The sequence below is a fragment of the Caretta caretta genome, chromosome 2 (assembly GCF_965140235.1).
Source record: "Caretta caretta isolate rCarCar2 chromosome 2, rCarCar1.hap1, whole genome shotgun sequence".
In the NCBI taxonomy this organism is placed as follows: domain Eukaryota; kingdom Metazoa; phylum Chordata; order Testudines; family Cheloniidae; genus Caretta; species Caretta caretta.
Window position 1 is genome coordinate 4387928 of NC_134207.1, and position 17689 is coordinate 4405616.

Consider the following 17689-nt stretch of genomic DNA (forward strand, 5'->3'; position numbering starts at 1 on the left):
GATTCAGGCCTTAAGGAGGCAGCCGCTCTGGCTTACAGAGCTGCCAACAGAGCAGGGGAGATTCTGGAACATCTCCAGGTCTTCTTACTTAGCTCCATGCAGTCTCCTGGTCTAATGCACAGACTGTGAGTAACTGCCATTTCCTGCAACCATCTACGGCAGCAGGCAAGTCCGATTCCTTTTCAAGGTTGCCAGACGGTTTTGATTATAACCAGAAAACAGCTCCCTTTGGGCTAATGTGTCCCGTGTTTGGTCTCGGCCCAAGGGTTCACTTGTTGGGAGGGGAAGTTTAAGGTGCAGTGGTGCCCTGAAAAGTGATTTGATAAGTGCCCCCGGGGGCTCCCATGTTTATTCTCTCACTGACATCAGATCCGGCCCGTGCTGCTGATAAATAAAGAGCTGGTTTTTCTAGCTACTAGTGCTGAAAACACTGCCTGGGATCTGAGAGTCACGCTGGGTCATTCTGGTCCCTGCATCACCAACTAAAGAGTCTGCCGTCGGAGCTCAGCTGCTGTAACCGTTCTGAGGGGAGCTGGAAGAGACCCTGCTCTCGCGCTCCCAGCCAGGCCAGCTCTGCAGGGCTCACCGACGGAGAAGGGATTCAACATATGTCTTTCAAGGGAACGCTGAGAGTCTGGCACTTGGGTCGGCAGCCAGGGGTGGATGCCACAGGCAAAACATGATGGGATATGCAGGCTGCAGTTCCCAGGGTGGCTGGCTGACTGCTGGGGGTCCCGGGCACTTCTTGAACTGGCAGCAAGTCGGAACAAAGTATCACCCAGTTCCCAGGCAGCACGTGAATCCCTCTCCCCCTCCTCCCACTCCTCCCTGTGCCACGCAGACCTGGGGGGAGTCTCCGGCCCATGCTCTCTTACCCTGGCCATTGGCATCTTGTTGGCCTCCACGTAGAAGTGAGGGGTTCGCACTTCATACAGGGCTCCATAGTCCAGCTCCTGCAAAGGACAGGCAGCAGCGGTAACATGGGAGGCAAGCCCACAGCTTCCCCCCTTCCCCCTCTCCTGGGGGGCAGTTCGAGGAACAGAGGAAGGGACCTGTGTGCATCCTCACTAGAAAAGGGGAGATTTGAATAGAGAGTTCCTTAATGGAGCTAGACGGTCGGCTGGGAGCTCCTCCTGTCATGGGATAGGGGCATTTCCTTTTGTACCCCTGGCCTATGTCAGGCGACTGGGGTCATAGAAACACAACCTCCCCAGTGCGGATACAGTATCATAGAATATCAGGGTTGGAAGGGACCTCAGGAGGTCATCTAGTCCAACCCCCTGCTCAAAGCAGGACCAATCCCCAATTTTTGCCCCAGGTCCCTAAATGGCCCCCTCAAGGATTGAACTCACAACCCGGGTCAGTACAGAAATATCTGTCTCTTGCCCACTCTCCTGTGTGTCACACCTTGATTACAACCTCCAAGGGCAGCGTGACCCCTAGGATCGAGCCAGAGCCCTGCATGCTGGGACATGTAGTCCGCACTTGCTGCACCTCTGCATAAGGATTAGAGCACTGGCAATCTGATTAGCCGCTCCCTGGGACTCCGGGCAACTCGCCAATGCACCCCCTGAGCAAAGTTTAGGGACCCCACATGCAGCCATGTTCAGCTTTTCCAAGATTCTGTGGGGCGGCCATAAAGCCCCCTCATATTCACTACACTGCCCAGCTGCATTGTCCCTCTTCCCCTGTACCCTGGTGCCCTGCCATTCTCATGGCAATGCTCCCCGATGCCCTCAATGGGGCTCCCCTGCCCCCCAGGACTCACGGCGGTGCCCATCTTCTCCAGCGTCTCCTCATTGATGGGGTAGCGGAGTTTCATCTTGCGGTAGAGCGGGTGCTTCTCGTAGTAGCTCACCAGATCCACCAGGCTCTCGAACTCGGCGGAGCTGCCCAGCATGAAGAGCCGTCCCTCCTGCTGGATGCGGCAATGCTTGATCTTGCCCTCTGCTCTGTTACCAACACACCCCAAAGGGCACGTGAGGAGGGGCTGGGCAGGGAGGTGGAGGAGGGGGGACATGCCTTCTGTTTTTACAAACTGCAGAGGGGAATCATTTCACCCACCCTGAAATGCAGCCACCTCTGGGGTGGACAGCAGGAATTGGGGAACAGCGCACAGCACAAGATGGCACGACTGCCTCCTAGCAGCACGCTGTGTCATCAGTCAGTACTGAGTCCGAGTGAGCAGCAGCCCCAGCACACCGGGTATGTCTACCCTGCAGTTGGACACACATGGCTGGCCCGTGCCAGCTGACTCGGGTGGGCAGGGCTGTTTAATTGCAGCATAGATGTTTGGGCTTGGGTTGGCACCCTGCGAGGTGGGAGGGTCCCAGAGCTCAGGCTCCAGCCCGAGACAGAATGTCTACACTGCAATTAACAGCGCCTTAGCCTGAGCCCTCCGAGCCCAAGTCAGCTGGCAGGGGTTAGCCGTGGGTGTCTAACTGCAGTGTAGACTAACTCAGCCAGTCCTGAGGGAAGGGAAGAGGACCTCTAGTGACTCATCAATGCAACTTCCTGCAGCAGCAGCTTTCCTTGAAGGTCCCCGTCCTGGAACCCATCCAACCCAATTGTGTTCAGCTAATGAGACTGGAGAAAATCGTGTGCAAGCACATGGCAGAGCATGGGATTTGGAGGAGAGATGGCAACGGCTGAACGCTGTAGCCTTTGACTCCAGTGGGTTACAAGAGAAACAAGTCTGCTGCTTCTCAGCTCAGGCCCCAGTGATGGGTTTGGCCGACTTGCCAGCTAGACCCTAGGCAGCTCGCACTCACCTGAAGGAGATAGCATAGGAATTGGGCTCGCTGCGTTTGCGCAGCAGGAAGGCTCCGTCCCGGGGCACCCTCATCAGCATATGCTCGGCCTGCAGGCGGGACAGGCTGGTGTGGTACCACCTGGGTCAGGAAAGAACACACAGCAGGATCAATGCATCATCTGTACCCTGTGCCATGGCATTGACTCAGCAAGTGAGAGAGGAGCTGACTCCTTTCAATCTCCTAGAATGAGTCCATGTGCAGTGAACATGGGAATCCAGTTCTGGTTCTCCACCCTTCAGGGGTCCCAGGGACACGTCTGATCTCTTACCTGTATTAATGCACTGGCTGAGTGTCTAGCTGTGAGATCTGCTCACATATGTGTATCTATTGCACTTGGAATCAGGTCTGCTCAAATGTGCGGCTGCACGCCCATGGAGGTGTGAATCAGAGCTGGGCGACCACTAGGAATTGTGCTGCCTTGTAGTGCCCCCAGCCTGGGAAGAGGGTAAAAGCTTTATTCCCCAAGCCTCTGGCAATCTCCTGCTGGCTGGAGCGGCAGCCGTCTGTGTTTTGGGACTCCCCATACTGCCCATGTGCTGTTCTGCCGGCGATCATAGTCTTGGCTATATGTGGCCTGAGATTATTTACACATGAAACCCCTGCTCCCCTTTGGTATCCCCAGGGAATGAGCCGGCTGAGGGTACATCTGGTTCCCTGGGGCCAGCGGGGGTCGCTTCCTCTACAAAAAAACGGCCACGGCTGGGGATATAGGGCTTCCCCCTTTCAGGCTCCTGCCCCAGAGCTTGATGTGGTGTCTCACTGACACCCCATAACAGAATAGTTCTACTGGCCACAGCGCCTCGGTCGAAGAGGAAGTGCAGCCCCAGTGACACCTCATCTCCGGCAGGGGGTGCTGGATCCGGGCCGGACGGGTCAGCAGAGGGTGCTCGCTGGGGAAGAGGGGAGAGAAGCGAGGCGAAGAGGAGAGAGGCGCTGTGTGTAGAAGACCGAGGGCTGGAAGGACAGGGAGAGGCAAGCGGAACAAGGAGGGGAGAGGGGGAAGGGAGGAGAGGTGATGCGCTCACTCTTTGCTCTCGTGGGCGTTCGGCTGCGGCACGGGGTCCGTGAGCCTCATCTCAAACTCGTTGCACCGCAGCGGCACCTCGCGGTAGTGGCAGATCAGGCTGTAGAGGCTGTCGAACACCAGGTTGTCCGTCAAGTAGAACTTGGTGGTGCCGGCTTCCTGCCGGGAGTGGATGCGGCAGTGCTGGACTCGGCTGGACCGCCTGCAGCGGAGACAAAAAAGGGATCGGCAGGGGCAGAACCAAGAGCAAACCGTGTCTCCCAGCTGCTGCCCAAACCAGGCGCACAGTGGATGGCGGGGAAGGTCAACCCGCTGCACTAGTCCTGGGGGGGGAGCGGGGGCAGGAGATGACTGGACAGCAAGGAAACATCCCGAGTCACAATGCAGGGTTTGGATCGAGCCTCCCAACATTTGGGGGTTGGATCTGGGCTTCGGTTCGGCCCGGTACAGAGACAGCAGCCAGCCAGCCGGGCGACCCATACAGGGATGTTGGAGCAATACATTGGGTTAGACGAGGAGTGGGCAAACTTTTTGGCCTGAGGGCCACATCAGGGTGTGAAACTGTATGGAGGGCCGGGTAGGGAAGGCTGTGCCTCCCCAAACAGCCTAGCCCCCATCCCCTATCTGCCCCCTCCCACTTCCTGCCCCGACTGCCCCCTCAGAACCCCTGACCCATCCAACCCCTCTGCTCTTGTCCCCTGACCACCCCCTGGGGCCAAACCGCCCCACCCGGGAGCCCACCCCCATCCAACCCCCCCGCTCCCTGTCCCCTGACTGCCCCAACCCCTATCCACACCCCTGCCCCGTGACAGGCCCCCCGGGATTCCCACACCTATCCAACTGGCCCCTGCTCCCTATCCCCTAACTGCCCACCCCGGGACCCCTCCACCCCCTTACCATGCAGCTCAGAGCAGCAGGAGCTCGCAGCCCTGCTGCCCGGCTGGAGCCAGATGCACTGCCTGCGTGGCGGTGTGACTGTGGGGGTGGGGGAACAGTAAGGGAGAGGCCGGGGGCTAGCCTTCCCGGCCTGGAGCTCAAGGGCCGGGCAGGATGGTCCCGCGGGCTGGATGTGGCCCGTGGGCCAAAGTTTGCCCACCTCTGGCTTAGACAGTGTGACCATGTTGCCCCCTAGTAGCTGGTGTCCACAACTAACCCAGCTGGCCGCTCACAGCTCATGGTGCTATTTTAAATCCAACAGCGGCAGGGGCGTGTGGTTTGGCCCTTTGCTCCTGGATGATGCATGTGGGAGCTGTAGGTATATGGCTGTGGTTTTTTACATTAGCTCAGAGCTTTGGGTCAGGCCCACCTCTCCCTCACTGGAGCTCTCCCACGTGGAATCTATAAAGGCCAGATCCCGAGGTCCTAACTCAGGCAAGAGCCTCTCTGAAGTCAATGGGACTGCGGTCTGTGATCCTGAGCCGCACTGGGGCGCCATCACCATGCCCCGAGAAGCACCGATCATCAGCCATCGCAGTGCTGGGGAATGATGTTGTGGACAGGCCTGAGAACCGCAGCCCTTGGTAGAGCCACAGAACTGGGAGAGCAGCAGGGCAAGCATCCCCTCCCTGACCCCGACCCTGACAGGCTGCCTCTGGGGAGCCCAGCCTCCGGGATCTATTCAGGTCTCAGCCTCGCTGCTAGGCTGCCAACGAGGGAGAGGATCAACGCCCCTTCTGGTGGCTCCCGAGACTAGTCCAGTAGGAACTGGCCCGAGGCCCACCAGCTTGTCATCAGATGGTAGCAGCTTTCCACCGCTACCACCTCGGACTGGAGGGAAACCGAGTCCCCGATGTGAGGGGATAACTGGTGCCGGAGGCAGAGGGGATCCTGTGCCCCGGTACGGAGGTCGCCGCAGGAGGCTCCTACCAGAAGGAGAGGGTGTAGTCTCCCACAAAGGTCTCGCTCTCCCGCACCAGGAAGGTGCCGTCTTTCCCACCCGTCTCAGTGCAGTACTCATGCAGCAGCTTCTCGGCGATCTGGCGCCCGTCACGCCCCCCGCCCAGCTTCCCGTGAAACCACTTCTCGCTGAAGTGCAGCTCGTTGTTGTTAAACTCCTGAAGAGGCGCAGAGCCCGAGGACGAGACGGGCGGGGCGGGGAGAGACCAGAGAAATCCAGGGGAGAGAGACAGAAGGAAAGAGAGAGAGTGGGTTTGGTGTCATGTCCTTAATCATTTTGGCCACCTCTGGGGTGGAGCACAGCAGCAGTCTAACAGCGCACAGCAATGCTGCCCAACCGTTTAGGGCAGGTAGTAAAGGTTCTCATGTCCCACTGAACCGCCTGGAGATCTAGTCGGCAAAAGTTAATAGCCCCAACCAGAATCTGAGCAGGACCCTGAGGTTAATACTCTGCCGTGTGAAAAGTGCAGTGGGATATTTAATGGCCAGAAGTAGTCAGGACCTTGGTTCTGCATCTCTTACAAAAACACACACCTGTGCCCCTAACACCATGGGTTTAGCACGATCGGGGAAGGGCACCCCTCTGCTGAGTAACTAATACTAGCACCTGGGCTTTTCTTGGCCAGTTTCTCTCCAAGCATTGACCTGGTCTAACCCTCCTTAGCCGGTGAGCTGGGGCAGAAGCACAACCCAAAGGGGTACATGCAGCTGCAGGTACTTGGGTGGCTCTGTAGGTGAATCCTGAAGGTGGCTGAAGCACTGTCTTCCCCCCAGTCTCCACCTTTCCTCCTCACAAACACACCTCTTTTTGTTCCACCTCTTCCTCATCCTCGTTGGACTGGTAGCGGGACGTCTCCTCGGAGTAATAGATCTTGTTGCTTGTCAGCACAAAGTAATGTGGGCTCCAGGTCTGCCAAGGAGAAAGAAGCATCAGAACCAGGCAGCAAGGAAGCCAGGGAATGGGTACAGGGCAGGGAGGTGTCCAAGGAAGTCAGCATCTGCCAGAGATCACAGCTGCTTGCATTGCAGGCATGTGAGTTCACCCCATGCTGCTTGCTGATGCCCCTGTAACACACTGCCAGAACATGTGTTGTGTTTCCACTCCATTGAGTAGTCCACTAGAGGATACCAGCCTATTACTGCTACTGGGTAATGGAGTCACTCCTTTAGCTTACATGGTGGAGGTCTGTGATGAAGATCCAGGATTCAAGACCTTGGAGGGGACGGGACTGTGACACCTCCTTCCCCACAGCTGGAATCCAAGCAGTGGTATTCCAGCCTGCCCCATGAGGTCCAGTTCCTGGTTCCACGTGCAGTCTATAGACCAGGGGTCAGCAACCTTTCAGAAGTGGTGTGCCGAGTCTTCACTGATTCACTTTAATTTAAGGTTTCGCATGCTAGTCATACATTTTAACGTTTTTTAGGTCTCTCTATAAGTCTACATATTATATAACTAAACTATTGTCGTATGTAAAGTAAACAAGGTTTTCAAAATGTTTAAGAAGCTTCATTTAAATTAAATTAAAATGCTGATCTTACACCGCCGGCCCGCTCAGCCCGCTGCCAGCCTGGGGTTCCGTTCACCTTGTCCAGCAGCAGGCTGAGCGGGAACTGTTGCCGGGACCCCGGCTGGCAAGGGGCCAGCAGCCAGAAGCCCAGACCGGCAGGGGGCTGAGCGGGGCTGGTGGCTGGGGCCCCAGACCAGCAGTGGGCTGTGTGGCTCAGCCCGTTGCCACTCTGCCCGCTGCCGGTCTGGGGTTCCGTTTGCCGGCCCCGCTCAGCCTGGGTCCCGGCTGACAACCTCGCTCAGCCTGCTGCCGATCTGGGATCCCAGCCCTGCCCACACAGAGTGGGTACCTACCTTCTCCCTGGTTCTAGCCCATTCTCGTCCTCTATCTCTGCATTGAGCTGAGAGTGGGAGTGCACTGAGCACAGGGCTGGGGGTGAAGGAGCAGGCTGAGGGTTGGGGTGTACAGTCTGGCCATGAGCTAGAATGAGGGAGGGGGCTCAGGGTTGGGGCAGGAGGTTTGGGTGTGGAGTGCTTACCTGGGCAGCTCCCATTTGGTGCACGGGTGCAGGTGGGAATGGGGGGGGGGGTGCAGGAGGCAGGGCAGGGGGCTGGGGGTATTTGAGGAGGGTGCAGGAGTCAGGGCAGAGGGCTGGGGACATGTGAGCGGGGTGCAGGAGTCAGGGCATGGGGGGGCTGGATATGTGTTGGGGGTGCTGGAGTCAGGGCTGGGGTCGTGGGGGGATGCAGGGGTCAGGGCAGAGGGCTGGGTGTGTGGGCTAGGGTCGTGGGGGTGCTCCCAGCCCCCTGCCCAGAGTGGCTCACGGCAGGGGGCTGGAGGGGTTAGGCCCTGATTCCACCCCCCCTTCCCCACCTCTTCTCCGCCTCCTCCCCAGAGCAGCAAGCATGCTGCGGCTCCACTTCTTCTCCTCCCGCTCAAGGGCCATCAGCTGATCGGCAGCAGGGAGGGAGAGGAGGAGGGGCAGGAACCCAGCACGCTGGGGGAAGAGGCAGGGGAGGGGGAACTTGCCTGCCCTGCAGCAGCAGCCGGCAGGACCAAGCTTCTTCACCCTGCCCCCGCGGGGGGCCCAGAAGAGTGGGCCGGGGCGGGCAGGATTTTTCATGGCACGCTGCTGCCTGCCAGGGTCCTGGCCTGGGTTCAACAGCGGGGTGAGCGGGGCCGGCAGCTGGGACCTGGCAGGCAGCAGCGTGCCATTAAAAATCAGCTCGCGTGCCGTCTTTGGCACGTGTGCCATAGGTTGCCGACCCCTCCTATAGATCCTTCCCTCTCCCACATGCTGTGGCTGTTAGTTCTGGAAAGACAGACCAAAGCCTGGGCGAGGCTCTTACATGGTCAATGGGGTCCTCAAGATACAGGATGCCGTTCTTGATGGAGTTGCTGATGTCATTCTCCGAGTAACTGGCCGTGGAGACCTCTTCATAAAGGTTCCCTTCCACCAGCTTCTTGTGCTAGGGAGCGGGAGAGCAAACCAGAGAGAGGAGAACTCACACAGTTAGCCTCACCCTTGCCCTGTGCTACCAGCACCCGAGCCTATGCCCTGTCTGCCAGGTGGATGTGTAACATCGCTCAGTTGGGGCAGTGAAACGACTGGTCAGTTTCACTTCCTGTTTACAACTGGTTTCACTTCCTGGTTCTCCTCCTGCAATACTGCTGTTTGGGTTCAGGGTCCCGCAGGGAAAGGAGTCCGTTCTGGGAGCAAACATGACTTAAATGACTGTGAGTGGCCAGGACCTGTGGTTAGGTTTCATCTGGCAGAGAGATTCCCATCTTTGTACTTCAGAGCTGGAGGCGGAGAAAGCTCATCCCAGTATGTTCCTGTAACCCCCAAACTATAGGGCTCTCCCACTGTCCTAGCTACCCCTGCCTCTCCCAGTGCAAGGATGCTGTATACAGTTCTTGTACTGCCCCCCCTCTGGACAGTATCAGAGAAGGGCTGGGGGAAGGGGAAGAGGACTGGCCCTAAGGGCTGCACCTTGATGAGGATTTTCTTCTTGAGCTGGGTGGGGGAAGGCAACTCATCGGCGTTGATGTCCACTGGCTTGGTGAGCAGCATTTCCCCAAAGACCTTCTTGAAGTGGGAGGCCATGTTCCTCTGCTGGACAATGCTGCAGTGGTCCTCGATGGAGAGGATGATGGGGAACCTGGTGCGGGGGAAGGGGGGAGAGGAAAGGCCAGATCATTCAGAATAGCAACCAAGGAAAGGCTCCAGATCACGTACCTGCTCCTAGTGTAGCCAGGGGCAAAACTAATGAGGGTAGGGCCCCAAAAGGGCTAACAGGAACTCAGAGATCCACGGGACAATCTGGTGGAGCCCTTGGTGCAGGGAAAGCTGGATTTAGGGCAGAACCCTTGGAGCCAGGGAACACTCTCAGTAAATCAGGGTGTGACACACTCAACCTTGGAGTGTTCTGCAGGGAATGTATCCACGCCTTGGAATGGGCAGTGCGGCAGAGAACGCACCCAGACCCAGCAACAGGTTCTCACAATAAATACAGAACCAGTGAGTGCTGTCCAGGATAAACAGGGACTATCTGGCCGCCACACATGGTTAAACAGGTTTCACTCAATAGTTACAAACTGGCTTAAGCCCCGAAGCAGGAGGTTTCCCCAGTCATTACCATTAACTATGAGAACTCTGGATATTCTTGTTATCCACATAAATGTCCAATCCTTTTTGTGAATCCTGCTAAGTTCTAGGTCTCAATGGCTTCCTGTGGCCATGAGTTCCACAGTCCCATTACATGCTGTGACAAGATACATGCCCTTTAGCAGTCCCTAAGCAGCAAAGAGGTGACAAAGCCCCTGTAGTGCAGTGGGGTGGCCCTTACTCAGAGGTCACGAAGGCATGTTCCTTGATGGTGTGCAGGACATCCAGGAATTTTATTTTGGAGGTGAGTGTGTGTCCATGGTAGATGATTGGCAGGTCATCTGGACCATCCCAACAGTCCACTAAGGGCAGAGATGGTTGAGTTGTTAACACTCCCCCCACACGCGTGATCATTTATCCCTGTACCCCACACACGTTCCTGAGGGACCATGTCCTAGCGTCCGTCCTTTCCTGAACAGAGTGGAATGGACAGGACCACCCCTAGAGCCCATGGCCACTGCACGTCCATTGGTCCCAAGTGTCACTCTGGAGCTGTGCAAACTTCATTGTCGTGCCAGAAGTCACGCACTTCAGGGGTGGACAAAGGGGTGTAAAAGACACTGGTGTTCACCTCTGAGATGCCAGATAACAGCACATGCTGTTACCTCAGTTAGCAGGGTCAAATGGGACTGAGCTAGTGAAAGACGCTGTGGGGCTGGGTGAGGGTCTGCCTGCCATTGATATGATATGATATTGCACGGGTTCACCAGGTGGATTGAACGATCCTCAGCTGAGGTCCCATTGGGTCCCATTGGGTCCTGCATAGCACAGGCCAGAGAACCTCCACTGGGGATTCCTGAATCTGGTGGATTTTAAATTTCTCCCCAGGTTGCCCCAGAGGACAATGATCCAAGCAAAACATCTCATGTTCCAGGGCACCGGAAGGATCCCAGTACGATTCACCAACTAAGAATTGCTGTAGGCACATCTGGGGTGAGACGGGGCAGCTGTTTGATAATTCGCTGCAGACCTACACCGAAGTGTAAGACAGAAAAGTGGGGGCAATTTAAAGGAACTACCCATCACAGCATGTGGCCAAGGCACTGGGCTCAGCCCCCTACATTTGTGCCAAGTGCCGAGGGGGTTTTGTGGCTGGGGAGTGGTCAGGAACACGGTTTTAGAGATCCCCCAAAGGATGCTGACTCCAATATGGACTTGTGGGGGCAGGGGTGGCATCACCAGTACCATTTCCTGCTGCGCCCCCCTGGGGTCCCCCACCCAGTCACTGAGCGGTACTCATGCTGCTCAGCTTATGCAGTTGGACTAGCTCACAGGCGCTGAGAGCAGCCCAGCCCCCGGCAGGGACCAGCTCACTCACACTCTATGCAGCGGCAGCCCATCCGGAGGCAGCGAGCGTAGGCTTCCAGCGAGGACTCACTGGAGAACTGGTCCCCAGTCAGATACCTGCAAGGAGAAGAAGAGGGCCTCGGAATCACCAGCAGCGCCTGGAGGAGGGCCTGGGGGTGGGCCTGGGCGGCCTGGAGGAAGAGGTTCAGCTGCAAATCATGTGGCTCCCAGTCCATCCAACCGCGTGCCAGGGGAGCTGCCTGGCAGGGCCTGAGCTGCGGAGCTGTTTCGGGGGCACCTCGCTCTGAACCCAGGGCCTGGATCCCATCAGATGTCAGTGTCGGCTGTCCCATGGAACCCCACTCCTGCCAGTGCTGACTAAGCTCGGGAGACCCAGCGGAGGTCGAAAGCCTCAGGGCCAGATCCCCAGCTGGTGTAAATGGGCAGAGCTCCATTGGAGTCAATGGGCCAGATCCCCAGCTGGTGTAAATGGGTGTAGCTCCATTGAAGTCAATGGGCCAGATCCCCAGCTGGTGTAAATGGGTGTAGCTCCATTGAAGTCAATGGGCCAGATCCTCAGCTGGTGTAAATCAGCAGAGCTCCATTGGCATCAATGGGCCAGATCCCCAGCTGGTGTAAATGGGCAGAGCTTCAGTGGGCCAGATCCCCAGCCGGTATAAATGGGCAAAGCTCTGTTGAAGCCCATGGAGTTATGCTGGTTGATACCAGGCGAGACTCTGGCCCATGTTTTCCAGTACCTGCTTACAAGGAAATGTCCAGGAATCCCATGTCCCGCATGGACAGGGAAGTGGAGCAATCCCTGCAGAATTCCCAGGGGAGGCTAAAGAGAAATCCTCCCCCTCCTTGTTCACTATTACATGCATGCCAGAGCCCTTCTGGAGCTCAAACATCAGACTGGTGGCTCCCCAACGTCTGCAGAATGGCTCCTAGGGCTGCGGTGGGAGGCACCCGTTCAGCTCAGAATCCAACAGGTTGTGCCGCTTTATCTTCGCCCCACTGCGCTGGGGGCCCTTCGTCGGTGGGCTGACCCCAAGCTCTTACGTGTTGTGGGAGGAGGAGATCCAGTAGTGGGACAGCGGGTAGTTCATCTCCTCTGGGACCACCCGCTCGTACTTGGCATCCATGACCTTGTTTTCCCTGGAGAACAGGTAGGTCAGAAACTGAGGACAGAAGAAAAGCTGGTTAGAGCAAAACCAGGAGGGTCAGGCTCCAGGACACCGTGGGTCACCCCAGGCCAAGGGGAGAGATGGGCATGGGGCCAAAGCTCTAACAGGAATGGGGAAAGGGAGAGAAGTTGGTGGAGAAGAGCTGCCAGCAGCAGAGGGCGAGCTGGGGAACACGGTCCAGTGACTACAGCTAGAGATGGGCTTCCGATGCAGGGTCTGGAATGTGGACTTCTCCAAAATGTGGGGGGGGAGGGATTCACTCTTTCAGTACAACTGGCCTGTCTAAATACGTGTAGTGCAATCACCTGGGGAATTCACTGCTGCACCGGCACACAGTCACTTGCTGGAGGTGGATTTGGTGGCCAATAATAAATCTGTAGCTATGCCCCTTAGACAAGGATAATTAAAACCTCATGCTTCAGGGCACAAGGAGATCACCTGGAAGGGTCAGGAAGGAATATCAATCCCCAGATGTGCAGCACTGTACATGAGCCAGATGGGTGGTTTATTGCCTCCTTTTAAGCCTCAGGCATTGGTCATTGATGGAGGCTGGGATAGCAGTCTATAAGCCCCCTTGGTCTGATCTGGCATGGCCCATCCTGACCTCCAGTCTGAAGTGTACATTGTCTGTTATAAATACACCTACATCCATGTGAACCAATTCCACAAACCCTGTAACTAATTTAGGGACTTTATCTGCCTCAGGTGGGAGTCTGAGCTCCGCTGGGGGGCGCTGGAGTTGCCAAGGGGATGGCTGATGCAGGAGGATGGGCTGGAGTACATATTCCCTACCTCATCCAGCTGGAAGAAGGGTTCTGCCATGTCACTGAAGGGGTCCCGGAGGTAGCCACACATGTACTCCCGCACCTTGCTGATGTCACTGGCCCACGGCTCCTAAGGCAGAGAACACAGAGGGCAGCGTTAGGGGAGGACCCGCACCGAAGGTTTAGATGTGAAACCATGATGGGAATCTCAGATCTGCAAGATCAAGAGCCTTCAGAAAGATGGAAGGTGAGTGGACTCAGGACCCAGGAGACTCACGACCTCTAGCTATGCACAGGGCAAGTACAGCACATACTCCCACCCCCCACTACTGTGCCTCCACCCTCATCCGCAGGGAATAGAGAGGAGTCCGGTGGCGATGGCCTGATTGTAATTATTCCCTTCACTAGATTTCAGACACAGGCAAACCTGGGGCGCGATTTGCTCCTTTTTCCTAACATGTTTTCATCTGACTTTCCTGTTGGAGCTTCACGGATTCCAAGGCCAGGTCTGCCCTTCCCTGTAACAAAGGGCACAGAATCGCCACCAGACATGCATCCAGCCCGTCACTTCTGGCTGGGCTGGAGCAGCTCTTCTAGACCGACCTGCGATCTGCAGTTCAAGACTCCAAGTCGCAGAGTTGCCGAATGTAAAGGCAGAGGGGACCACCCGATCTTCCAGGCTGACCTGACCTGTGATGGATTCTCCATCGCAGCCCAGCGTGAGCTGTTCTGGTGGTTAATCACCCTGGCTGTTAAATACAGGCACCTTCTTTCTGGTCTGAGTTTGTCAGGCTTCAGCTTCCCCCACCCATCGAGGCTTTCTCTCTGTCCATAGTTGGAGCCTGGGCAGTGACACAAACTGCCCTTCCCAGGAGACCACCATGGCCCCTTCACCCCAAGGCCTCTCTGCTGAGACTGACAACAGAGGATGCCAGCTTGCATGGCGGGGGGTCTCATGGTCTATCAGGAAGAGGAGTGAGATCCACCAGTCGGACAGCCACTGGATGAGCATGACTTTAGGTTATGAGTGGTCTGGACTGGCTTTGAGGTAGCCAGACGCTCTCTGGTTTCAGAACAGTGGCAGTCGTGAGAATTTCTGCTATCATCCACTGCATGCCGAGCTATGGCCTGGCAGAAGGGCTTGCAGTCCCTCAGGTATGACAGGGTATTGGAAGTGTGCCTTAGCGGGTACCTTCTGGTCGTGCTGCAGGAATTTCTGGAAGTCGTACAGTGTAATCTGGCACAGCTCTGCCCGGTCAACATTCCTGGGGAGGGGCAAGGAGCCGGTCAATGGGAGTGTGTGCAAGCCGGGTATGCCAGCCTCCCCCCACCAAACGACTCAGGCACTGGGTGTGTCTCCCCCATACAGATACCTAGTCCCCTTAGTCCCCCGACAATTCCAGCTCTTCCCCCCAATCCTCATGGAACCTGAGGTGGGTGAACCTGATTTGCACCTATTACTCCAGCCTAAGGCTCCCCTGATACCCCTCAATCCCAACCCGCAGCCCCCTGCTACCCCAGCCCTGGGCTCCCCCACTCCGCCACAGCTCAGCCAGTGCCCCTCAGTTCTAACCCGCAGCCCCCTGCTACCCCAGCCCTGGGCTCCCCACACACAGTGATGCACCTGAGTCCTGACCCGCAGCTCCCTCCCCAGACGCTGATCTCAGTGACACAGTATTAACCCGAGCACGCTAGTCATTGCCCTGGAGTCATTCTGGGTTTACATTACTGTGTCTGAGAATACAGACCTGCCCGTTCTCTGGCGATCTAGTAGGGTCAGAGTCATGTACCAGCCCACTGCGTCCCTGACATGGACTCCACCCCCGGCCTTGGCCTCACTGTCACCGTTTCTGGGAGCAGGGACAAGCAGAGTGTGGGTGCCCAGCCTTGTGGCCCTGGGGGGTGGGGCCCAGTGGTCCCCTCTGTGTGCTGCGGTGGGAGCAGACAGCGTTGGACTTGTGAAGAGACCTCTCGGTTCTGAGTCTTGTTCTCACACACACACACCGTGAACCAGGCTGGCGGGCGGGCCAGCGCCCCCCCCGGGACTGGGGCGGGATCTGACAAGGAGGGATCTTTGGTACTCACCGCAAGGGGAAGGATAGCTCCAGCTGCTCGATGACCTGGAATGCAAAGGGGGGGCAGGGGCAGGTAAGCCAGTGGAGAAGGTGCCACCTGCAGGCTGGATGGGGACTGGAGGAGGAGGCTCAGGGGGACTTTGTCTCGAGTCTGGGAAAGCATCAGGCAAAAGGCATCTCAGAGCCTGTGGCGGGAATCTGAGCTGCTGCTGGGACCTGCCGCACTGGCCACAGCCTCCCCTCACTGACTCACTCTAGATGGTCTTCCCCATCTCCTGTCCCTACAACAAAGCCCCCGCCCAGCCAGTTCTCAGGGGCTATCTCCTGTGGTGTGACAGGTGCATTTAGGGTGCTTCAGAAACGTCCATTAATAGTGACAAGCAGCACCATGACCCCTCTCTGGCCTTCCTTACCCATCCCCGGGCCTGGGCCCAGCCGCAGGGTCACCCCAGGTGGGGCAGAGTCACCGAGGGCCCCAACCTCTTACCGATTTCTGAGCATCGAACATTAGGTTTTTGTAGAAGTGAGTGAAGTGGGTGAAGGCCATGTCGCTCCTGGCTTCCACTTCCTGTTGGGAGGAAGGAGAGAGACAGAACCTGGTGAGAACAGAACTGGAGGGAGCAGACCTCCCAGAGCTGAAGGACCTAGGGAGACTTCAAGCCCCTGGTGCAGAAGATAGGGAAAAAAGGCCCCTGGCCGAAAGCACTGGCTCCAGTAGGATTCCCATGCTGTACTGCTCCAGCTGGGGGCATCTTGAGTCAAGCCCATGGGCCATGCAGAGCTCAGGGAGATCTACAATGTGGCCTGCAGCCACCGTCGGGCAGTCCATGGGGATTACACGTCCCGGTATGCAGTGCTACATGCTGAGCCAATGTCGTAATCCTGTCTCATGTCTAGAGATGGGCCGGCTGGATTATTTGGAGGGGAGGTTGGAATCTTGATCCAGAGTTTGTGCTTTGGGTCTCTCTCTCCTTACATGCTATACATGGTGAGTGGCAGAGAGAGGAGTATTGGGGCTTTGGATGGGGAATGAGCAGCAAATGCAACTGGCCAGCCCTAGGAATGGACTATGATCTTGTGTTTCCCTGTAAATGTCCCTTAGTAACAGGGAGTGCAGGAGGAAGGCACAGATAATCCAGTACAGGCTGGGAGCAGAAGGGCTTCCAGAGAGACCACTTGCCCAGGAGGCATCCGCTGCTCATTAATGTTCATTGACTGCAGACACCCCCCAAACACAAAATAGCAAAGGAAAGGGAATAAGAGAACGTAAGAACAGCCACACTGGGTCAGACCAAAGGTCCATCTAGCCCAGTACCCTGTCTTCAGACTGGCCAGTGCCAGGTGCCCCAGAGGGAATGAACAGAACAGGGAATCATCTAGTGATCCATCCCGTCGCCCATTCCCAGCTTATGGCAAACAGAGACTCGGGAGTGGGCAGGAGATAACCCTTCCAGGAAAAGCCAATGGGACTTTTGGCTTTGTTGACCCATCTTATCGAATTCTATAGCCAGGGAAAGTCCCTCTTCAATTCCATAGGGCAGCTCAACATCTCCCTCCCCACAGGAAGGGTCAATTCTATAGGACTTCAGAGTCATCTCTGAAGAACCTGGTTGGTTCTACAAATCTCTGCTGGCTTAGAATCATAGAATCATAGAATATCAGGGTTGGAAGGGACCTCAGGAGGTCATCTAGTCCAACCCCCTGCTCAAAGCAGGACCAATCCCCAACTAAATCATCCCAGCCAGGGCTTCCCCCCGTCCGATTCTATAGGCCTTGTCTATAAAGGATGGGTCAGAAAAGGAGAGATAAAGGGAGGGAGGAGAGACCGTGGGAGTGTTCTTACCACTAACTTGTCCCGCAGGAACCTCATGTTGGGCACCCGATAGTTCACCTGGGGCAGCATGGCCTTCAGATCCTTCAATGTGATACTGCAAGACACACAAAGCAGGAGTCAGGCCTCAGAGAGGGACATGCGGGAGCCCAGCTTCTCATGCAGGCTCAGGGCCTTCAGCTGGTCCCATGGGCTCGGGGCCTTGAGCAATTTCACTCCTGCCCTCCTCCCAGATGAATCTTCAGGAAAGCAAGGGCCTGTTTCTGTGAGAAAGAAGAGGGGTCAAGAGCTGCAGCCACTCCAGCCCCCATGGCTGCAGTGGTGGTTCATTCAACCTGTGTCTCCTGCAGGGAACTGAATTCTCAGTTCACTGAGCAGTTAGACACGGGGCTGGCCTCCAGACTGAGATCGCACTCAGGTGGTTCCAAAATCGAATCACTTCAGGTTGTGAAAAGAAAAGGAGGACTTGTGGCACCTTAGAGACTAACCAACTTATTTGAGCATGAGCTTTCGTGAGCTACAGCCCACTGCATCGGGTGAAACTCCCCAGTGTGGACACACTGAAGTGGTGTGGTTTGCGTGGCTGCAGTCCCTGTCACATAGAACTGGCAGGTACGGAACAGGGTTTGTTCCTGA

The 17689-nt window shown here is 56.6% G+C and overlaps 1 protein-coding gene across 1 annotated transcript in view; it reads right to left on the reverse strand.

The window, feature by feature from the left end:
• LOC125632911 (1-phosphatidylinositol 4,5-bisphosphate phosphodiesterase gamma-1) overlaps positions 1-17689 on the reverse strand; it is a 78268-nt gene that overhangs the window by 15530 nt on the left and 45049 nt on the right. The window contains exons 5-20 of the mRNA XM_048841827.2: positions 17066-17150; positions 15710-15790; positions 15233-15267; positions 14340-14412; positions 13176-13277; positions 12259-12377; positions 11228-11313; positions 10091-10211; positions 9235-9403; positions 8591-8710; positions 6536-6643; positions 5704-5891; positions 3839-4039; positions 2772-2891; positions 1769-1952; positions 876-953 (exon numbers count right to left, since the gene is read on the reverse strand). Of these exons, the coding sequence (XP_048697784.1) occupies positions 876-953; positions 1769-1952; positions 2772-2891; positions 3839-4039; positions 5704-5891; positions 6536-6643; positions 8591-8710; positions 9235-9403; positions 10091-10211; positions 11228-11313; positions 12259-12377; positions 13176-13277; positions 14340-14412; positions 15233-15267; positions 15710-15790; positions 17066-17150 (1870 nt within the window). The remainder of the gene's footprint in view (positions 1-875; positions 954-1768; positions 1953-2771; positions 2892-3838; positions 4040-5703; positions 5892-6535; positions 6644-8590; positions 8711-9234; positions 9404-10090; positions 10212-11227; positions 11314-12258; positions 12378-13175; positions 13278-14339; positions 14413-15232; positions 15268-15709; positions 15791-17065; positions 17151-17689) is intronic.